The sequence below is a fragment of the Xiphophorus hellerii genome, chromosome 7 (genome assembly GCF_003331165.1).
Source record: "Xiphophorus hellerii strain 12219 chromosome 7, Xiphophorus_hellerii-4.1, whole genome shotgun sequence".
NCBI lineage: Eukaryota > Metazoa > Chordata > Actinopteri > Cyprinodontiformes > Poeciliidae > Xiphophorus > Xiphophorus hellerii.
Window position 1 is genome coordinate 30,180,057 of NC_045678.1, and position 24,537 is coordinate 30,204,593.

General features: G+C 37.8%; 1 protein-coding gene across 1 annotated transcript in view; it reads left to right on the forward strand.

Annotated features, from left to right (window-relative positions):
* The window catches only part of tmeff2a (transmembrane protein with EGF-like and two follistatin-like domains 2a), a 119,160-nt gene that overhangs the window by 12,214 nt on the left and 82,409 nt on the right, over positions 1–24,537 (forward strand). Inside the window, exon 2 of the mRNA XM_032567616.1 lies at positions 6,209–6,318. Coding sequence (XP_032423507.1) covers positions 6,209–6,318 — 110 coding nt within the window. The remainder of the gene's footprint in view (positions 1–6,208; positions 6,319–24,537) is intronic.

Consider the following 24,537-nt stretch of genomic DNA (forward strand, 5'->3'; position numbering starts at 1 on the left):
CACAAAATCTTACCAAGTAATTTTTGCCTAATTTCTAGTGCAAATATATTAGTAAACTTTAAATAAGACAAAACTGACTAACAAGTAACTTTTCATTAATATATAGAAGCTTGTTTTAAGTCAATAATTCCTTAATATTGATGAAAACGTTCTAGTGAAAGATTATTTCAATTATAACAAGATATTTTCCTCACATTATAAGTAAAATAATCTTCCAGTCCCTGCTCCTACAAATATCTTGGGCTGTGGCTGGACAGTAAACTGGATTGGTCAAAACACACTAGCCACCTGTATGGGAAAGTGCAGAGCAGGATGTACTTCCTGAGGAGACTGCGGTCCTTTAACATCTGCAGCAAACTGCTCTGGATGTTCTACCAGTCTGTGATTGCCAGTGTCCTCTTCTACACCGTGGTGTGCTGGGGAGGCAGCATATCCAAGAAGGACACGTCCAGACTGGACAAACTGACCAGGCGTGCCGGCTCTGTGGTCGGCATGAAGCTGGACTCTCTGGTGACGGTGGCAGAGGTGAGGACACTGAACAAACTGCTGGACATCATGAACGATAGCAGCCACCCTCTACACGCCGTCATCAGCAGCCAGAGGAGCCGGTTCAGTAACAGACTGCTGCTTCCCAAGTGCCGGACCAATAGATTTAAGAACTCTTTTGTCCCCCATGCCTTCAGACTGTACAATTCCTCATTGGGGGGGGAGGTGACACAGGACAGAGGGTAGAGAGTAGTGACCCCTTGTATTTTTCTCCATACTTATCAGGTCAAACCACATAGTGCAATACGATATCACTGGTCAATCTATCCGTCAAATTCTTATATTTTTTTTTGTGTTGTATTTATATTTACTTATATTCTATATTCTTATTCCTTGTTTCTTGCATAATTTAAGGTTTTTCTTGCATAATTTAAGGTTTTGGTTACTCACATTTGGTGTGTACCTTAGTATTTAATTTGTATTTTGTATTCTTTTGCACTTTTGCTTACTGTGTGTTAACTTTGTGTTTTGCCTGGGAGCTGCTGGTAACTTCAATTTCCTGAGGGAGTCTTCCCAAAGGATCAATAAAGTCTAAGTCTAAGTCTAAGTCTAAGTCTCTTTCTGAAGCTCAGCCTGCAGGAAGTCATCCAACATGGCTCCTTTATTAACCCTTTAACAAAGTTTATATCAGCTTTTCACTAAGTAGCTCCTACAATAAGATCTATTGGCTGCTGGCTAGTCTGAAGGAACTGAAAGGGGGAGGAGCTAGGTCCACCCAGGCGTTTTGTGCAGCGGAATGGTTGCCATGGAGATTAAAAGATTTCCCAAACATGCATGAAAGAACCGAGGCAAATCAAGGGAATAACATTATAACATGTTATAAAGCTACAAAAAGTTGATTTTACATGATGCTGCTCCTTTAAATCTCATTCTGACTGGACTCTGAATAAATCCAACATACTTCGGTTGTAAAATCCTCCTGACAAAAAAACCGGATGCTTTGTTAGCATCACTAACATCCGGATCTGAGCTGATTTTCTCTCTGATTTGACATCTGCCACTGAAACATAATCCTGACTAATGAGAGAAGAGTTAACGTCCTGTCAACGCCGTCCTCTGTCTCTGGGAGACACGAGACTCAGCAAACAGAAACGGCGAACAGAGTCAAAGCTGGAGGAACGTCAGAGAGAAAACAGGAAAGTCTGAGTGGTTTTAATTTCCCCCGTTAAGCTGCAGCAGAAAAGCAGTTCCTGACGTGTTCAGTCACATTTAATCTGAAATATATCAGATTTATTCTGCTGTCTGACATCTGAATGCAGATTATTTTATAAAGGTTGAGTTATATCATGTTCTCTGTCACTGCTGGTTATGCAACAAGGAGGGCGATTTTTATTTATTTTTACATTAAAGCAAAATGGCTGGAGGCTTTTTCTGAAATAATACAAAAATAATTACCTAATAATAGGAATTAGTGGGAAAAAAGGTTTCAGTGACTGTAATTAGAGGATGCAAAGCATTAAGATGCTTCGTTAACTGAAGAATAATAATCACATCCTGAGGTCAGCCAGGATTCACAGCTTTATTTCTGTTTCTCCTGCAGTCGTTTAGTTTCTCCTTCTAACCAACTTAGATCTGCAGAACGGAAATATCCGTGACGAAGCTCCTAGAAGAACCAAAGCAGCGTCAGCCAGCCGATTGTTTTCTGTCAGCGAATGTTGTTCTGACCTGAAGTGGTTCATCAGTTTCCCTTCCACCAATAAACCTGTTTACAATCATAAAAATAAAAAAAACGCTTAACCATGATTAATTTACCTTAATTAATCATGGTAAATTAAGGTACCATGATTCCATGGTACCTTAATTTTCCATATATACACAATATATGATTGTGTATATATGGAAGTTTCACCAATTCAAATTTAATATGAATAAAATTTAAGATATAAATCACGACAGAAATTTACAAGAAATGCCTATATGAATATAAACTGTGATATTTCTGGGCTGTTTTATGGCATGCCACAGCACAGAAAGGAACCAGGCTAACTTCACATCCATTTGAAGTGCAGAACCTTTATTGTGGCTTGTCAACTACTTCCACTAGGTGGCGCTTTTTCACAAAAAATACTAAAAGAAGACAGTTTAGGAAATATCTAAATATACAAAAGGTAATCATACACAATAATAAACAATGTTACAAGATGACAGTTTTGTCTCTTAAACATGGCATATAGCTCTCTAGCTAGCTAGCAACTATTAGCAGCTTTTTGCCTCAACGAGTCAAAGATCTCAGTGAGTGAAAATATCAGCGTGTGATTCAAACTTTTGTCTGACAGGTTTTTTTCTCGTGGGACTTTTTCATGTGAATATACAAGATTAAATAACAAACTTGAGTTATTTAAACCCAACGTACATTTTCTTTAATGAATTTAAGACATTTTAAGGCTTTTTAAGAATGGATGGCCACCATGCTATTCATTAGCGTATATGCTACATACAACAATAATATGGTGCAAACTCTGGTTGTTTTTGGTGGATTTCTTCAGATGACAGGAGCAGCTCAGGGAGGAAGTGGAGAGTCTTGTATCATACGGTCACAATATGGTGAAAGAGGTGATGGAGTACCCAGAAACTGTACTCAAGTAAAAGTAGCACCACTTCAACATGTTTTTAAGCAAGTAAAAGCAAAAAATAGCCGTCCAAGAAATTACTCAATGAAGAGTAAAAAAATATTTGGTAAAAAGTCTATTCAAGTACTGAGTATCTGATCAAATTAACAATAATTTAATATTTAAAAACTACATCATCAGATGGACCAAAATATAAAGTTAAGTTGAAATTTTGTTATTTTAAGGAACAAAATGACAATAATTCATATAAGTAACAAAAAAATAACAAAATCAGGCAAAAGAAAAATATTTCCAAATCAGTTTCTTTCAACAAAAATCTTATGAAACTTTAACAAAAACTGCAGGTGTGTGTCTGGGTCTGGTGAATTTCTGGTTAAAACATGTTTGTTTTTCATTCAGTGGGTAGAAAATCCAGAGATTTTACTCAAGTAAGAGAAGAAATACTTTGAAATAAAATTACCCAAGTAAAAGTAAAAAAGTGGAAATACTCCTAAAGTTACCTTTTTTCACTTAAATTACTGAAGTAAATCTGCAGCTGGTTGTGTGTTTGTGAATGTCCAGTCTTGGTTCTGGTTCTGGTATCGGGGTTTAGCTGGTGGCTCTAAATTGCCTGTAAATCTGTCCTGTTGTCTTTCTCTCTGCATCATGATGGAGCAGCAACCTCTCTCCAGCTTCAGCCTCAACAACCCGACACGTCGAGTCTGCATCAGCTGGACGATGCTTTAAAAATAACCTCCGCTCTCCTATTTTAAATCAGAAATGAAGGACATGCCTCTGCCCCCAACAAAGACATTTCCATCTCCTGTCAGCTGGAATCTGTCTGAATGTAAACCATTTTGCTTTCTAAATGGCTTCATGTACATAGGGGCGGCTTCTTGTAAGCAATCATTCCAGGTAGACAAATCGCCCTGAGCTGAGTGTCTCCTCCTCGTATGACTGTGATTTGATTCGGAATGCCATTTGAGATTCATAACACGGCCTGAATTGGATCATGTCCCAGCACCTTGCCCTGAGAGTCCGCCAGCATTCAAACAAGCAACTTAAAGAAACGCAGGAAAATAATGCAGTAGTGGCTCTCCAAAAGCAACCAAAAAGCATCCTTAAGGTTGCTATTATACTGCCACAATTAAATACGATGAGGTGAAATAGAAATGTAGTATTTGTAATGATGTAAATGTTTCAATCATTTATGAAATACATAAGTAAATAAATGCTTAAATGAGTAGTTCAAATTAAATGTACTATATTTATGTATATAAGCATGTATAATTATTTCAGTATTATATTATTTCAAATATTTCAGCATATATTTAAATATTTCAGAATATTGTGTTTAAGTATGATGGTGTATTAGGGCCATATTACAAAAATAAATTAAAATACTTATAATAATAAAGTAATAAAATTAAGAAAATAGTTATAATATTATGAGAATAAAGTAATAAAATTGGGAATAAAGTTATAATTTACGAGAATAAAGTCGTATCAGAGTTGAAACAATGTGAAAGTATAGTCATATTATGAGAATATAGTTTTATAGCTTTATTTCCATAATATTTTGACTTTATTCTCATAATTTTTATAATTTTTTTAGAATGGCCATAATACTCAGTTATATTTAGGCCACCGCACCAGGGCTGTAACGATTCTTTGGAATGATTCGAGTACCTCGATTATTAAAATTCCTCGAATGCTTCGTTAAATTGTGTTTTATTATTTAGCGCACCGTGTTCCAGCCGGGTGATTATTTTTGTGGCACCACGCTCTCGCTTCCGGCTACGAGTGACGAATGCTAAGTGCTGCTAGCATAACATGTCCAGTTTTCAAGTTCGATCCGGTGCATCCGGGTGGATTTCATTGATTGATAATAATATCCGGGTTTTAATCGTTTATCGGTGTATCAATTGGCATCTTTAAAATAACTGGCGCCGGAACACAGTAGCCGGTGTTCTGACTACTTGTGCTACCCAACAATCCGTCCTACTTCGTGGTAGTGCGCATGCGCACAGCGATGTTCGGAGTGAAAGGCGTAGAGCTCGGTAGGTGTATTTATACAGGTGGAATAGATAGACGGAACGGCTACTGTAGTCGATGGTTAGCTTAAGTATGGCTTTATGAACGAACTAGAAAATAAATTTCAAACCATGTCGGTCACAACAAATACGTGGCGGAGCGCAGTGCGGCGCTCATGGACAAAAAAGCTACAAATGGCTGGACGAAGTGAGAGTTAATCTGTTAAATTGACTGAAGATGAATACAGAAACTAGAGATTAGACATTTTTATAAGTGTCTTTGTGAGCCTGCTGCTTTTTATTATTAAACTGAATATAACTCCGTTTTTTGTAGAATCAATCAAAAAATTGAGCTACTATTGTAAGAAGTTGATTTTTTTAACTACAGAAAAATAATTGTTTCGGATGCACAAATATGAAAAATTGGGCTGTTGTTGATCTCCAATATTAATACTGCTGTTAATTCAGTATTTACCGCTATTTTATTTGACCACATTTAAAAAAAAATTTAATTTCTTGGTTAACTGTCAGAATAATTGATAGATTACTAAAATAATCGTTTACAACAGCTTTAGACATCTTTTCATCAGTTGGCTAACTCTGTTATAGAGAAGTACATTGAGCTGCAGTAAAACTGTTGTTCACATTAACCAATCAGGTTCAGGCTTATTGGTTAATCAGACCAGAACCAGAAGACCAGAGAGGTCTGGACGGTTGATAAAACAACAGCAGATATTAAATATATTTTAGTGCTAAGCTGGTCAGAGATTTATAAACTGACAGAAGTATTTTAAAGTTTATTCTCTGACCTGTGAAAACACTGTTGCAATAATCAATGCGATAAAAATAAACGCATGGAGGAGTTTCTCTAAATCTAGCTGAGACGTTATTCCTGTTAATATTCTTCAGGTGATAGAAGGCCGACTTTCTAACTGTCTTTATGTGACTCTGAAGGTTCAGCTCTGATCTCTAGTCTCTGGCTGTAATAACTGAATCTGTGCTGACTCTATATGGTTCCTCTTTGAGTCCAAAGATGATAACTTCAGGTTTTATGTCTGTTTTTGACTTCCTGTGCTTCAGGTTTTGATGACCGGGACACGGACCTGTTCTTGTGCGACACCAATACCTGCAAGTTTGACGGGGAGTGCCTAAGAATTGGGAATATGGTGACGTGCATTTGTGACTTTAAGGTAAGAAGATAATCTGGTTCCAGATTGTAAAGAAGTTCTTATATCTGCTGGTTGGAGAATTAGTGACTGTTTTTCATTATCTGTGTTGTGTATCATTGTCTGGAGCATAATGTTGTGGAAAGAGGCATCAGATTTCAGCATAAAGGACTTGAAATGTTTTATTTTGTTTCCAGACCGGTTGATTGAAGTGATGAAAGATGTGAATTATGCATAAGGTTGTGTTTGACATGCGGGCAAAGGTCGACTTATGTTTTCAATGTTTGTATTTTGATCTTGTTTGGCTGTTTTACTTTGTTTCCATAACTGGAATTAGAATTTTGTTTGAGTTTGAGACGTTTAGGGTGACACACATGCTTCATGTTTACCTCCAGAAGAGAGAAACCGTCAGTACAGACGAAAACACGTTGCTCCTGGAGCAGCTGAACCCCAGATGATTGACAGCTTGACGTTAATCCAGCAGCTGTCAAAGATGGCTGACCTAGCGCTACACTGCGGTCATGGCTCTTCCTCACCTCCACAGCAGAAAAATACCAATGAAATTCACCTGGAATTAATTTTATCAACATTTTGCACCTTTTCTTGCTAAAAGGACTAGCTGTTAGCATCTGTTTTTAATTGGTTGGCTTCAGCAGTGGGCACATTTCTGCTAATAGTGAGGCAAATTTTCAGCTTAGCGCTTTAGCTGAATGTTGACTTTTGAATTTGATTTTTCCAGATAAACACTAAGCGCTAATTTATTTTATAAACTTTCAGTTGAATCTTTGTTGACATTTTGGTTTTCGTTCGACTTTCTCCTCTTTCTCCTCTTTCTCCGTTTGATCTTCCTCATCTTCTTTTCCTCTCATTCCGATTTCAAAGCGCTTCGGATCAAATTGAAGGGAAAACTTTTTATTTTTGCAGAAAAATTACTATTCCAGATTGGCAGAGCTAGCTAGCGCTGTAGCACCTAGCATACGATATCTACCCAGAATGCATTGCAGCGTAAACAAAATGGCGACGACCATGTGGCAATATTTTATTTAAATTTCTAAAAACTAAACAGCCTACAATATTTGCACTGTATTATTGCATCTGAAATAAATGTTTCTAGAATAAATTTGCAACTCTTTAATACGAGGGTGTGCAAACATTTCTGGACACAAAACTGACAAATTTAAAATGAGTTTATTGCAATTATTGTATTTCTGTCACTATAACAAAGCTTGCTGGACGATAAATTTACCCCGTATTTACTGCTTTAACTGATGATTTTTATGTTTGAGACCATTTTCAAGTCATATATTGTTAATAATAACAATGGAAGTTAATCTTCTCACAGACTAATAAACTTTTACTTTGTAAAGAGCAATTGACGCAAAAACTGAAAGATAATTTAAATATCCAAAAGAAAAGAAGATATTTAATATCTAAAATAAAACACAAAAACATTAAATAAAAAGACATTAAAAACCTCACACAACTAGAGACCATAAGTAAAATGGATTATGAAGTAAATAAAATAATCAGAATGAAAATTATTAATTTATCATGCGATTAATTGATTGTTTATTGCATCAAACTTAGTTCATTGTGAGTTTTCTTCTAGTCTGTTGTACTTGCTTGATAATAAACTAAATATTTATGAAATCTATGAATTCTTAAATAACATCAAAAAATATAAATTAAAAGAATAAAAAATTTTTTTGTTGTTAATCAGTTGTTTTTTGTTTTGTTATTTGTGATCTGGGGGCCGACCAAAATCATTTCAAGGTCCGCAAACGGCCCTTGAACCACACGTTGGACACCAGAGCTTTAACTTATTGAAACTTTCTGAGCTAAGAGGACCAGTGTGTTCCTGTCACCGTGTTAAAGTTATGGCTGGTCGTTTCCATGAAATACAAAGTTGGATAATTAGTTAGATTGAAGTCAGACATTTTAGTTTCATAGTCAGAATCCGGTTTATTTGTCCCTGCGGACTCTTCTTCTTCTTCTTCGTCATAAAACCTGGGCCACACACACCACTGACGGCATTCCTGTGAATTTTTACTGTTCCCTATAATGACTCATACTTTGCTTTAACAACCAAACCTGTAATAAAAAAGAAGCAACCCAGTTATCCCAGTATTGATTCTGGTGTAACAACTACAAGCGTCACCCAGATGAATGAAGCCGGGGCGGTTTACAGGCGTAGCGCGCCTCCACATCCATCGTCGCTATCGGGACGCCATCAGTCGGCACGCTGACACTCGATTGGCTGGCTTTTATCTCCATTTCCTGCTTCCCTGAGAGCAACGCTAACAGATAGATGACATTACGGCTTCATTCGTCTGCTGATGCTGCTGGTTTCTCCCAGCAGATTACCTGAAAGTTTCTGTCCTGACATGGTGTGAGTCTGAGGTCGACTCGGATTTGTGTGTTCTGGGTTTGTTTGCACGGCGGTTTCTGATTTATTTCGTCAGACGGAGGAAACGTGACCTTTGTGACACCATCGATCACTCTCAATCAGCGTCAGATAAACGTGATTTTCCTCCTGTTGGCAGTTTGTTCAGGCCAATCAGGGGAGACTTGGGATAAATCCTCATCCCGGATGGATTTCCTCTACTACAGGGATGTTCAAAGTGTGGTGCGGGGGCTATTTGTGTCCTCTGGATGATTTTGTTTGGCCCGTTGGTTTGGCTGGTTGTCTTTGGGGAGTTTGGCTGGTTTTGGGATTGTGGGGGGATTTCAGCTGGTTGTTTTACAGTTGTGCTGTTTTTTTGTTTTTTTGGGGGGCTGGAAACTATCAGTCAGATCTGGCAACCTGTGCCTCTCTCTCTCCCTCATGCTCAAAATGCATGCAGGGCGCTCTGTGAAGAGGAAGTGAGTCTGATGTGGTTGAATCAATGGACACTATTCATTGCCAAGAAGCATTAGAGTCGCCACAAACTGACTGGAAGGAACCGAGTCTTTCTCTCACCGCTCCAATCTGACGTACTTCAACGCTGCATTTGTCTAAAAGCGATTCATTGTTTTATTTTCACCGTTTCCCTGGATGCCTGCGGTAATCACGTAGCATTTCCTCCTAATTCCTCTCATAACATCTGTTGGGAAAGCTTTAGTTTCCTGGTTTGGTTATGTTAATGCCAGGTCACATTGCCGATTCCCAAAGGGCTCGTCCACTCTAAAAATATGTGCGCTCACGGAGCTGCGCAGCACTTGAGCTGAAACAGAATAAAGAGCACATTTTACTGTTCTGTCTGATGCTCTGTAATGTAATGTTTGAGCTGTGACTCATAAAAAAATTCTTTGAACAACCCACTAACCACATAAAGTACTCCACTCGATTTATTACGCTTCAAATGACATTGAACAATATAATTTATGCAGCAAACACTGTTTTAGAAATATTGCTTTGCAATTTTATTGTTTGTACTCCCATTTTCCACAGAAATACTATAAACGGATAAGTTTGTTTATTTACATTATATAGAAAAAAGGGAGTAGCAACTTTTCGCCAAAAAAACTCAGGAATTTTCTGGAAAAAAACAAGGACAAATTGTCGACTTCTGAAACGTGCTGAAACTCTGCAGGGGTTGCTAGGTAACGGGCAGAGCTTTGCTGGGGTTGCTAGGTAACAGGGAGTTCCTGCTGATTTATGATGTTACATTCTGAAAGTTTTTAAAACAGCAAATTTTCCAGACACCAAAAATATTAACTCATTGCCAAAAACAGCTGAATGTTCTTCTAAGAACGTGGGCTATTTGTAGAAGCTGCAGAAACCCAAATAGAAGTACAAAAATGTGCAAAATGTGAATTTCCAATCATATGTCCCTGCCAACCATATTATGAAAAATTCCAAAACTCCTAAAAAGTTTTTCTATAAACGTTCTGAGATCAAGCTGAAAAATGTTGACTTTTTTCGAGCAAATTCTTTGACTTTTGGAGCTCGGAAATTTCCTTGTTTTTTTTCTTGGAAATTACTGAAATTAATCAAAATATTTCTAGTCATAACCAGTTTGACCTGCTAAAGTCTATCATGTTGGCAGCACATTCAGAAAGGTTCCTGCTGCTTGTTTTAATGCAGCCTGACCTCAAATCTCTCCCACCTGATGTTACACTGGAATGCTAACTGTTGATGCTAACCGTGTGACGTTGGTGGGAGGGTGGAAGGGCAGCGCGACCTTCAAACCAGAAGCCGAGAGAAGGTTTTGTTGCTCCTTCCCAGATCACACATGAGGTAACAGTTTCACGACTCCGATCCCAGCAGCAACATAAAGTAGCTCTGCCCTCCGATTCTCCCAGGAAAGGCTGGTAAAGATAGCAGACCTCGTTCCATATATTTGCATCCCATCAAGCACCGTGTGAGCGGACCGGAGATTTTTACAAAAAATATGATTGATCTTAAAATGTGGGTCAGTAAACAGTACACATTTGTAAAAACCTACGTTTAATAAATTAATTGTTCTTAATCTGGTCTGCCTGTTTAAGTATAGTTTAACAGGAACATATTATGGAAAATAAAATTTTTGGTACTTCTGTTTGGATCTCTGCTTCTACAAACAGCCCACGCATAAAAAAAACAAAAAACATCCAGCTTTTTTGGCAGTTAGTTTATGTTTTTTGGTGTCTGGAAAATGAGCCGCTTTAAAAACCTCCAAAATGTAATGTCACAAATCAGCAGGAACTCCCCGTTACCTAGCAACTCCAGCAGAGTTCCGCCTGTCACCTAGCAACCAAAGCTGAGTTCCAGCACATTTGGTCAGCTGGTTTTACTGCAGTTCAATGGTAAAAGACAAGAGTCTTATTGTTGACTTACCATCCAGAAGCCACTTGCTTCATTCTCGTTGGTTGTTCAGGAGGCTCTACTAACGCTTTTCAAAGATGTACGGTTGTATAATGGCGCATCTGTTTGCAGCCATTTTCACATGGCGATTTTGAGCTACCCTGGAACACAGTGCAAGAGCAACTTAAATTTGCTTCCCAGTTCAGGCAGTTTGATGGAGAAACACGTTTAAAAACTGTAGTTGCCTTCCCATTAAGCACAAATTTAAATTACAAAAGTAAATGGAAAACCTCTGGTTTTTCGATAGAAGCCACATCAGTACATTAAGTCTGTAGAGCTTTAAATCAATATGTAGTTTCAGCTGAATTATTAGAAATCCTGACAATTTCTGACAATCTACTGTTTTTGTAATAAATGTTTTTTTATGAAGTGGAACCCACAAAGAGTAGCCATTGTTACAAAGGCAACGGGAATCCAAACAAACGTCATTCCACCTTTTGTCTGTCCGCCCGTCCATCCATCATTGAATATAATCCTTCAGTTATTAGCACTTTCTGTGTTTTTATCCCTTCATCCAGTAGCATCAGAGGAATTTTAATTATTTAGATTTTTCTAAATGCTTTAAATTCAAAACATGGTAAAGCGTTGATTAGCTTCTGTAAATGTTCCTGGGATCTGAAACCAGAACATGGAGTTTTATCCCCATGTTGTTCTGCTTGTCATTAATGTTGCCATCTTGTTATTTCTAACAGCAGCAGAAATATTACAGTTTAATATCTCTGGAGCAGAATGAATCCCGATTAGCCCAGACAAGGTCCACTGCTGTAAAAATAAAGTGTGTGTATATTTTATCTGTTTGGGTGATTTGGGTCAGTTCATTTGTCAGGTAGCTGTCGCCGGCTCTCTGCGGCGCTGCAGTCACCTCTCCTCGTCTGAGAGAGATAAATATACTAATTAAACGCAGTGGAATGAGCGAGGAGAGGTTCGGGTCTGAAGGACGGGAGCGTTGAACGAGAACTTGGTGTTACAGTCAGTCTGAGCAGAAATCGCTCCTGTGTGCTGTTTACCACCAAGTAGCTTCACAAATTAGCTGCAGTTAGCACAGATAAGTTGGTATGAGCTCTGAAATGCCTTTAAGGGGACCTGCTCAACAAATTTCACCTTTTGCACCTCTTTGTTCTTCCATTTGGGTTTCTTCTGCTTCTGAAAACAATCCACAAGCTTAAAAAGAAACACCCAGATATTTTTGGCAAATAGTTCATGTTTTCTGGTGTTTGGAAAATGAGCCGTTTCAAACACCTCCCGATTGTTGTGTCACATTCCACCATTACCTCGCAACCCAGCATGTTTGGTCGGCTGGTTTCACCGCTGTACAATGGCTGCTGGAAAAGACAAGTGTTTTGTTGTTGACTTACCATCCAGAAACCACTTGCTTCATTCTCGTTGGTTGTGCAGGAGGCTCCACTTCTGCACAACCTGAAGTGGTTGCTTCTGGTTGTATTTTCTCGTGATTGTAAAAGTTGAGTTGGGGGGCGTGGCCAGCAGCAGGACCTTGTTTGGATTTAAAGAGACAAAAAACCTAAAAAAAAGGTAAAATCTCATTATCAGAGAATAATTTTGTCCAAAAGGTGTAATGAGCATGTTTTGTGTAGACCATAGATCTACCCTAACCATAATAGGTTACCTTTAATGATGTGTTTGGGTTTAAAAATAAAAGCCTGTTAGTTTGAGGCGTATAAATCCAGATTTAGAGCAGAAACCAGGAAAGGAGATGCTGGACTGGAGGAGGAATTGTGTCAGGCACCTCTGCTGAAAAAACGTAGCATCCGTGTCAGTTCCTCTGTGGCTCTGGCTGGCCTGTCACACACCATTACAGAGCAGAGCGTCTCCAGCGACTCGCCTGGGCAGACTCCACCAGGACTGGCAGGCTGGGCCCTAATCAAGAGGAGACTGCCAACGGTTAAAGAGCAGCAGCAGCAGCCAACCACCTCTGAGTCTCCCTCCATCTCCCTCCATCTCCCTGCTGTCACGCTGCCGCGCCGCTCTCCCCGCCTATCTCTTTGTGTTTTTCTTCCTTGGAAGTGCTCGACCGGAGTCTGTAAACATGGCTGGGTATCATGGGAGAATAGTTTGTCACTTGCACAGACAGCAGTTGACACATTTCCGTCCAGGAGGCCTGTGGAGAGACAGCGGTGTCAGGCACAGAGCAGATTTATGGCTGTTGTTCCTCCATGTTTCCTCTTCTGACCTCAGTCTGGTTCTGATGCTGCTCAGATCTGCGACTCACTGAATCCATTTCTTGCCCACGTTTGGTTGCTCCAAACCTAATTAGGCTGTCCGTAAAAATGTTATGTTCAACTGTATACTCCCAACTTCAAAGCAGAGGAAATCGCATTTATCAGGCTTTGGTTTGTGCTTTAGCTTTAATTTTTATATGATTGATGAGATTTTTGCCTGAAAATAAGGTGGGACCACCAAGGATCCAACCTGTTTCTGATCTGCATCTGGAGGCATTTCAGGTCTTTCTTCAACTGTTTCTGTAGTTTGTGTTGTGTTAGTTTTTCAAAAATACTATGTAGAATATACGAGATTACATAGTTCAGCCACGACAAAATGAACAATTAACAGTTAACATATGTAAGACCTATGTAAACTTATATTTTTGTCGATTAATTTAAAAGATTTTATGGATGCATGGAAACCCTGTGTAGATGTTAGCTTCTGCTGCTGCGGGTTCTGTTGGGCGTTTTAATGCATGTTTGTTGTTTGAGCTATTAAAATAAACATTTTTAAAATGTGGATGTTAGCTAATCGTGGTTAGCTGCTGTCCCTTTAACTCCAGGAATACCAGGAATTCGCTGTATATCGATAATCTGTGTTATTGCTGAAAGTCAGTGATCCATTTCAAGTGGACTGTATTGTATTATAATTAATCTGAACTGGATTAAATCTGACTTCATTAGTGTAATTTGAGTTGATCTGGATGTGAATTGAAACTTCTTGGGCTGTAAAGTGCAGTGAGATCAGATTTATTGGGAATTGGTGACGCATAAACAAACCGAATTGAATCAAATTAATGAACTGAACTGAAAGGTAATTTTAAGCTGTAACCTAAAATTTGTGCAGCAGACTGAATGTAATCTGTCTTCATTTTTAAACAGCATGCTGTTGCTGAAAAGCCAAAAACAAAACAGAATTTATATCAGCCATTATTCAGTCTTTATCTCAGTGAGAGACTAAAATAATTAATAACTGTGACTTGGTGCTTCCTTCCTTATACATTATTCAACAAGTGACCAAACAAATGGGGGAAAAGGCAATTATTCTGCAGAGATTGAAAGCTTTACAGGGCATTAATAATAGCCATGTTGGTTCGCAGGACAAAATGCTTCAGTTTCACAAAAATACTTAAAATTAATAACTTTTTCCTCCATTTCCTCACTAAACACAGACAATTGTTTACATCTTCCTCTTGGTCTACAGAGATTTTCTGTCTACGTCGACATAGACATGGACAGATGATGTCTACATTTGACCCTGATTCTTTAACAAGGAGAAGCAAGGAGGAATTATTAAAAAAAACCAAAAAAAACAAAGAGATGCCATCAATAATCACACAGTTATGCTGCTGGAGAGCTGGATTTATGCACACTTTCTGTCCAATACAGTTTAGTTGGAAATGTTTGGAGTTTTTCAATGTAAAAGATCTGGTGAAAATACATACAGTAGTAAATTGCTTCAGCTAATGTGCAAATAGCAAAGCTATTTTTTTATTTTGTTTGCTAACTTTGTAAACCTTTAGCATACTTAGCTTCTCCTATTTTAATCTTTTCCAGATAAATTCTGAATTGCTAATTTACTGTTTCTTAAGCTTTCAGTTGAATAAAGTTCGACATTTGTGTTGAATCTTTGGTTCTGACAATTTTTCAGTTAGTTAGACATTGATATTCATGCTCTTATTTTGAAGTGGAGGAAGAGTGTTTACTTTCCCCCCCAATAAATATATTTAAATCAAGACACACACAAACAAAATGAAACATGGACAGTAGAGAACTAGATATAAGTGCAAAATCTAAGATTAAAAGCATTATAGAACATGTAATTATAAAGTAAAGGGAAATATAATTTGAATTGAAGGTAGCACTTTAGCATTAGCTTCTGCTAAATACCACAATAGTGTTGTGCTTAAGCATTAACTGAGCTAATGTTTATGATTAGTGCTTTAGCGTTATCACTGCTAACCATTTAGCTAGTGCTTCCCACCGCTGTCTTGTACTATTATTTCCTTACGATTATATTTATAAAAGATACAACGCACATTAATCAACAAAAAACACAAATCCAGCATGTAAACGTATTTCTTTTTGTCTGTTTCAGCTTTTTACACAATGACAACCAATAATTATTAATATCATCTATTGATATTCGTTTCTATATCAATTTAATATGTCAGTCTCTCTTTAAACACCTTATGGGAAAACATACAAATAGCTGCATTACTATTAAGATGTAAACATGTATTATGTATCCAGTCTTTAATTGTAGTTATTATCTTTCTTTTGTTTGCAACTCACTGATTGGTTTTTGCATTTAGGTATAAAACACTATCATCCACATATCTGAGAAGCTACATTTAGGAAAATGTTTTTTATGCCAACCAAAAACCAGAGGACCGAATACACACCCTTGAGGTACAACAGTATTGGTGTCAGCCATTTCAAATATTTGGCAACCCAGATGGACTTGTTTCGTTTTTCTCCATTTTGATGACATGGCATCCTCATGGTCGACTCTTTTCAAGGCTTTCCTATGATGAAATCAGATGTGTTTCAGTAAAATGTTGTTTTAAAGCTCCATAATATTCTAAACTATGACAAATGTATGTATTAATCGTTTAGCAATGGTTCACTATTATGCAGCATACTGTGGAAAGAAAAATATTCTTGTGTTTTTGAAGGTTTTATGAGAGTGAAGCTGAAAATACAAACGCAGCAGTTCCAGAATGAAATACTGAGTCAGTAGAGCTACGTTTGTGTTTTTATTTATATAAAACACCAGGACCAGGACTGTTTCCCTGTTCCCAGTCCACAGTCAGTTAAAACCCAGTGAGACTCTCCCATCCCATCACATGCAGGAATCTCAGACTTGAGCGTCTGTCTCGTGTCAGCGAGCCTCCGGTGCCCTCTGCAGCCGCCGTCGGCACTCACACGTCTCTGTCACAGTTGATGAAGCTCCGGCTTTGATGAATGTGAGAAGCAAAGGTTTCGCTGCTGTTGGGTTCGGGTCTGAACGAGGACAAGGGAAGGGAACGGCGGAGGCAGCGAAGGTCTGAGCAGGCGCAGTGGAGCGCGCTGGGCGGCGCCGCCTGCATCCTGGGAGGCCAGCCCTAGTTTGGAGATGTTTATTATTGATAGAGGTGGATGATAGCCTTGGGATGGATTGCATAATCGAGGGCCGCCTCTAATGGTTACAGGAAATGGATCAGGCTATCAGTCAGGGCTCTGTGGATGAAGGATGCGCCTGTGTTTATACGTCGCTCTCCTCCTGCGAGTATACAGGAGTGTGTGTGCAGCTCGCTTACCGCGTACACACTGTGGCGTGGAGATGTTAGAAATGTGTTTCATACACTTTAAATGATTGAAATTAGTAAAAAATACCAAAATGAAAGTATGTTCTAAACATTAATGGGACGTAAACAGGGATGGAAGTTATTATTGATTAATCTCAAGTTGATTGATTCATTGATGCATCCAATTTCTTAAAAACCTTAGAGAGTTTTCTCTTGTATGTTGTGGATTAACAGCCTTTCAGTAACATAACTGGAGCTTTTTTTATAATATCCTGAATTTCTACATGTAGATATATAAAAAAATAATTAAATTATGTTGAGTCAGCTGTGTGATATACTGACTGCATAAACAGGAAATTGTGGTTTTGTCACATTATTAAACTTGGAAGCGATATTTATAAAATATAACCAAACAGAAACATTCCTGAATAGAAAAATAATAGATGAAAAGAATATAATATGCCAAATACTAAAAAATATATTTATACAGAAGTACCGTCAGAGTTGCTCTTGAATAAATGCTGAAACTTTGCTCCATGAAGTGCATTAACATCATCCTTGCTTATTAGCATCATGTTTTTCATCTTAAGCAGTTTGTTGAGTGTTTATATTTCTGAACAGAACCGCATAAAGTGAATTTTACGTACCAACCTCTAGTGTTCTGTGCATGCTTGAAATATCTGAATACATCAACTGACTCCATTTTAACAATGACCAGTGGCGCCATCTCCTGGATGGAGGCCAAACTACAACGCACAAAAAATGATCTAAGTGGACATTATAATTAATCAATTAGAGCAAATTTTAATCTAATAAATAGACAGAAAATTAATTGTAAGTTGATGAATTGTTTCCATTCCTACATAAAAACATTTTCATCTGAGGTGAAACTCTTAAACAAGAAGCTAATCATCACTATGCTAGTACATGAATTAATTTTCTTCTATGTTTAGTGAGAATTTGATCAGAAATTCAAACGATTGATGATTGAACAGGAAGAGAATAAAGAATCGTCCCTCCTAACAGGTGCAGCCTGTCAGCGTCTCCCACGCTGCCGTCAGAACCAGATCCAATCAGGTACCAACACCTGTGTGGGTGGACAATGAAGTGCATCGAATATTTGGAGGAGATCCTGACAATAACTGATAAACAGCCCAGCAAATGCTCTGCTTGGTGAAACACAATAGGAGACGGAGGATTTGGAAGGAAACATGGCTGACAAATGCGGATCTTTGAGTCAAATATGTTTGTATTAGTTCATCATCATCCAGCCGTGGTGTGGTGTGTTCATGTCCAGTGTTTCAGTGCGATCTGGAGGAAAATCAACAGAGGTTTTCTGAGTGTGTGCTAAATGTCAGACCACTATCAGGCCACTAATTATTTCTGCTCAGGCCAGCCAGCGTGTTTAATTAATTCTGCGAGCTGACAAAACGTATAATTCTGGGAAAGATATTAGTCTCAGCAAGGAAGCAGTTGTTATGATTAAAACTTCATTATTCAGTTGAAATAAAACTAGAAAAATTACCATATGTCATGTAGTTTTTCCTATATAAATGAAGGATTTTACCAGCAGCCCCAGTAGAAATCCAGTCATCGTTTATATAAAGTGTTTTTAAAGGGAATTGTCAGCGACTGCAGCTTTTTTCACTGAGGTAATACTGACATTCCTCTAAATAGTTGATAATTATGGGCTTAGCCCCACAAAGGAGGAGGGTAAAGCATTATTAACTCGGAGAGGCTTGGTGCAGAAAGCTGCTGCTCGTGCTGACTGAGCACTATTGTTGTTGGTAACTATTGATTCTTTATGAATGCCATTATACTTCCATTTTCTTTTAGCTGCTCTATTGCTTTTTTTAAATCGTGTTGTCACCAATGCCTTACAGCGTCTACTTTTGTTTGTCTACATGTAGCTGCACAATTCACAGCTTCGGCTCAGCATTTTCAAAAAATAAATAAATAAAAAGCTGTAAGTCCAGACTTTCTGTGGTAACATGGATACAGTTGCGGTAGCATTAGCTTGGCCTGTGCAACTCACAACTGTTTTTAATGTTATTTGAAATAGATTTTTAAATCTATTTTTAGAAATCAGATTTCTGTACTTCCATTTGTGTTTCTCCTGCTTTAAAAACAGACTAGTAGTAGGAAAACAAACAGCAGCTGTTTTCTGGCAGGAAGTTCATATTTTTTGATGTTTGGAAAATGATTTTTTTCAAAACCCTTCAGAATGTAACGTCACAAATCAGCAGGAACTGCCCATCACCTAGTGACCCCAGTGAATCCTAACCCGTTACCTAGCAACCGCAGAGAAGTTCCGCCCCGTTACCTGGCAACGCAAGTGGAACTCCAGCGTGTTTGGTCACTACCTAAGAATGATTTTGTGGATAGAAATGTAATGTACATAATTTGTTTTGCCTGTAGATTTGACCTAATCACAACAGCTCAGCTTTAAGGATAAAAAAATCAACTCGGTTCAGTTGATTTGACCAAAGGTTGTTTCTGTGACGGCCGTCTTCCTGATTCATGGCCGCTCTGTTTGGAAACTACATCTTCATCCTTCACCAACCTTTATATTTACATGTATGCACCTTTGACATGCTTGAGCCCGGTGATCTTGTATTGGTAATCATTTATCGTGATCATTTTTTTCTATTATGGACATTTAGATTCATTGTTGTCACTATAAAAGCCATTTAAAATCCTCTAAAACTGTCCATGTTGTTGGGACTGTTTTGTTGTACTATGTTCTGCACAGTTTTTCAATAATAGAGTTGGTAATTGTCAATAAATGTGGAAATATGATTAGATGCACATAAACTGTGCAGTTTAGTGATACTAATTTAACTTTTTTAAGTGTCTTCTGTCCTTAGAAAAAATATGAATGGGTAGTTTTACAAGAGTGCTGGTGTAATCACAGTTATCTAAAATAGCTCTTCAGGCTCATTTTAATCTGTATTTCCATGTCAGATTGACACAACTTCATCACAACAGCAGATTATGACGGTTAGATGGAATCACTGCTCCGTCTCTCCTTTGATATCTTCGACTTTCTGAGGGCCGTGTAATGAATTGTTGTAGCACCTTAACTCCCAGCGAAGATCAGTGGACTTCATCCTCTTGAAACAGTTTTCTGCTTCTGCAGAAAATGTCAAAGTTGTCATTGAAATTCATTCTATATGCCACACATGCTGATGAAGGGGGAGCAGCGTAGTGAAGCGTTTCATACTCCTTTTTATGTTGGGCTGGTGCCTGAGATGCCTGCACAAAAAGGTTCCCAGGAGTGTCCTTTAGTGGAAAAAAATCCCTTTCAGCAGTTCTGAACCACTGACTCTGTGTTTAGGAGGATAGCGAAACGGCCCACACACTCAGACGCTCTCTGGAGAAGTGTCGACTTGGTGCGGTGCTCACTGTGTTTGTAGACGGTTTGCTCCTTTATTGTTGAGTTAGACGGAGCTGGGAATATGTTGTTGTGTTGTTTTGTGTAATAAAATGAATTAAAGTCAGCAGCTTAAGCGCTGATGGTAAATTGGATCAGATTTCCTTTGTTTTGAGAGATCAGCTGATAGTTATTAGCGTTGATTGATACTAAGTAAAAACGGGGCAAATATCGCCAATACCGATACGATACCATACGGCTGGGCGATACGGACTCACAGTTTTATCACAATATTTTCTGGTACTATTCCAATAACAATAAAAGTGAGAATAATAACTATTTATAACTCCTCAATTATAGCCCCACAAACACACCTGAAAAACTGAATTTTTAATTTATTTAGGACAATACTCACATGAAAAGTGAGATTTATGTCACTGCACACAATAACTGCATTTAATCATATTTTAGATTAACTGATATTTATTGACAATATTATTGAACAGACGGTGAGGAAAATGGTTTAAAAACGCAACAATCCAGACAATAAGGACAGTCTGGGGGACATTTAAAAATCATTAATTGACAACAATAAATTAAAGTTAATATGATTTAAAAGAATTACCACAATAATTGATAAACAATACAATACAATAGATACACCCCCATAATATTGATACAACTTATTATTAATGCTAGATCAAACTTCAGACCTTTTGGTGTTTTTCTGACTTTTCCTTTTAATTGTTTTGCTTAAACCAAGAACAGAATTTTAGTTTATAAGTGTCTACAAAATATTTGAATGTAAAAACAGAAAGGATAGAAAAAAAAATCTGCATTTTTCCTATATAAACAAAGAGTAAAAACTGTCTGTTAGAGCGAAGCAAAACAAAATATTTTTTGAGTGTAGAGTTGAGAAACTACAACAAAAATGAAATTCCACAATGGAAAATGAAACTGAAGTATCAGTTTTACCACATTAGTTTGGTACCGATAGTATCTTGATATCGATGTTCTGATTGACTGCAGATGTGAACCAGGTGAAGCTAAACCTGCAGCTTGAGGAGTCTTTGGTGGAATATATTTACAAAGAAGATTTTTATCTGAAGTGCAAAATGTTTATATTTTCTACAGTTTTCACTTAATTACAGCTTTGAACATGCTTTTCTGTCAGCAAAAAGAGTCTGTCTATTCCAGTTAATGATTAATGGATTACTAAGTTAGTTGATAGTTATTTTAATAATGCATTAATCATGATTGATTTGATTCGTTTCAGGCCTAAAGTATTTCTGTAGTTAACCGTTTCCTCCTCTCTTTCTGTCCATTTCCTGTCTGTTTGCATCAGCCACTCTAACCCTGTTTTATGTGTTTTTGTTGAATTCACGGCCGATCCACCTAAATCTATCAAAAACTTGCCGTTATTTGTTATTGTTACAGTACGACTTGGAACTACAGCAGAAACACAAAGCATCTGCTTACATGAAAGGAGTTCATGACAATTTATGACTAATAGGCTCTGCAGCGGCTGTCCCATTTCTCAGGAGCATTTTTCACGCCGCTCCGCTTGTACTTTCTGAAGTAAGATAGTGATGACCTGATCCTGTGGGGGCGTATGCCCTGCTTTAACACAAATTCATATTTATTATTAGTGTGATGCAGAAACAAGTCCAGGTTGCAACAGGGAAGGCTTCAGTGGTGCCAACCTGAGTTACCAGGATGCTTGGTTGGCTCCTGCAGAGAGGAAGTGAGTCAGCTGTTTTACTCACCCGTGTTGGAAAACAGTGAAGCAGTTTGTCTTAGGCAAACGTGATTTTAACCAGACCAGACCGCCAGCAGCAGCTACAACGTGAGTGTTACATTGTTTTTACAAAACCAATATATAGGGTTCATTTTGTCTCCATACTTTGTACGACAACAGTGAAGTAGGGGAATTGTAGATAGAAAAATAATAGAGTAAATTTCCTCCAGAATATTTTGAAATTTCCTAGAAAAAAAAAAGAAATTTTTGGGTTTGAAAAGTTAAAAATTAGTTAGAAAAAAGTCATACATTTTTAAATTAATCTCAGAAATTTTCAACAAAAAGCAAGAACATTTCTGAGTTTATAATGTTTATTCTCTTTGTCTTTACAAGCCCAGGAAATGTCCAAAAGTCAAAAATGTTGGACCTTTGAAACTCAGAGATGTCCATGTTTTTTTTGTTTAGTTTTTTTATAGAAAATTTCTAAAATTAATCTCTAAATTTCTTTTTTTTTTTTTTCCATTTTTTTCTCCGAAGAGTTTTTGCGGCGCTAGTGGCTTGTATTTTTTAGACAGTAGGCAGACAGGAAGGAGGGTAAGGAGAGGGGGGAAGACATGCGGCAAAGGTCGTCGGGACCGGGAGTCGAACCCGCGACGTCCGCGTCGAGGACTAAGGCCTCCAAACGTGGGGCGTGCTAACCCCCTGCGCCACCACAGCACGCCCCAATCTCTAAATTTCTGAGTTTTTTCTAGTAAAAGTCTGACTTTTCAAACTCAGAAATTTCCTATTTTTTCCCCAAATTTCTGAGATGAATTTCACTCTTTTTTTCTATTCTTGCAAGCCGTTGTTTTTTAGCCTGGTGCTGATGCATATTCTATCCTGTCAGTAAAGTGTGAGGGTCATGTCAGAAAGGCTGTCGGTGTAAATCTGTCTGATTTAAGATCCTGTTTGGGAGAATCTGCCAAATTTCCTGCTTATTCTTTTATTTGTTGTTGAGATAACAAGCCAGAAACACTGAGTCTGACAAATCATCCACTTGATCTCTGTATTTGTGATTGCTTCTTCTCACTTCGATGCAAAGTGGAAGTGGCTGTTAGAAAACATCAGTTTTTACAATTTTATACAATTGGAAAAGATGCCAGAAAAGCCTTTTTTTGGCTTTTGAAACAAAAATATAGAAATATACTGTATATTGTTATCAGCACCAGAAAGAAAAGAAAGCATGAAACAAAATGACATAAATCAACACATTCGGGCCATTTTGCAAATATATAATAAGAGATTTGCTGCAAATATTTTCTACTGCTTCGAATTTAGTGTTACTCAAACGTTGCAACATTGATGGTTGTAATCTCGTGCGATGTAAAGCACATTTTTGTCTCTGCTGTTCAACATTTCACCACTTGAGGGAACTCTGGGACTAATAATAAAAATAAACATCGTGAACAAAAGAAACATAAAACGAGAACATAATGACACATTTATAGACACGTTACAATTAGCAAGATTCAAAAAACTGCTAGCCAACGATGACTAGCATTGGCTTTAGCTGTCAAGTTGTCAACATGATGTGCTACATCTTAAATGTACACGATGAAAGAAAAACAGCCACACAGCTTTGCTACTAATTGTCAACATTACAACAACTAGATAGCAAGGTTAGAAAAAAGTCTTAATTAAAAAAAATAGGGATAAAAAGGGAAAATAGTTCAGTTTTGCTAGCTTGACTTTAACAACTTTAACATGTAGCTGTGCTGTGGAACCTGGTGTTTCGGTTCACTTAATTTAAAAAAAAAAAAAAAAAAGCCGACTTTAAAACCAACTCTGACAGATCATAAGTAGTTCAGGTGTTTACGTTAGGTAATAAACCACAGCAGTTAGCTTAGCTAATAGCAGCTATAGCTAATCTATCACATCGATCACTTATTAATAATCACAAAATAAACATCCAACCTAAAACATGAAACTGTAACGGCCTGAATGTTCTGCTCTTTGTGTGGGAAATGTAGGAGCTTTTTCCGGTGTTCAATCCTGATACGTTAGTGGAGCTGTTGTTGTCAGTTGCTATGGCAACGGGTCAGCATGTAGCGTAGTCGACACGGAGAGAGAGAAAAAAAGAATACAGGTGGTTTTGAGTTGTTCTTTATTGTTTTTTTTGTGTTATTTTCCGCTTTCTGTGTTTCACTGCACTGAATTAATAATACCCAAATCTCCAGGTTTCATTGTATTGTATCGTTTCATTAATGGGATTGTTCAGACGATGGATGGCAGCTAAAAGAATCGTCATTTTGACCTCCAGCGTTGTGTGCATGTGTGAAACTTAATGATGTTAACAATAACATGCAACGTTTCTATAGTAACGTACCAATCCTGACGCTGTAGACAACCGAATTTTACAGCTTTCACCCAAACACCAGGTTTTCAGAAAGATTTAAGATCTACAACATGTATTTAATTCCTTCATGTTTACGTGGGTATATTGTGACTTTAGATGGTATTACACCAGTTTTACATTCATATTAGCAAAAGAAATCAACCAAACACTATGCAGTCTAATGATTGGATGCTTCTTGATTCCATCCAAAATGTCCACATGCTCTTTTATTGCCCTCCTGCCCTCTTCCATCTAAGGGGAGATCTTGATCTATATGGTCTCTATTAAATAAGCAGGCCAATAAATCCTCCCTCAGTGTGTTGGTACACTTTGGGGCAAGGTTATCTGCTGCTCACAGAGCTCCCTCTCTGCATCCAAGCAGTGAAGAAACTGGTTTAGCATACAGTTTTAAAGATAACTTGAG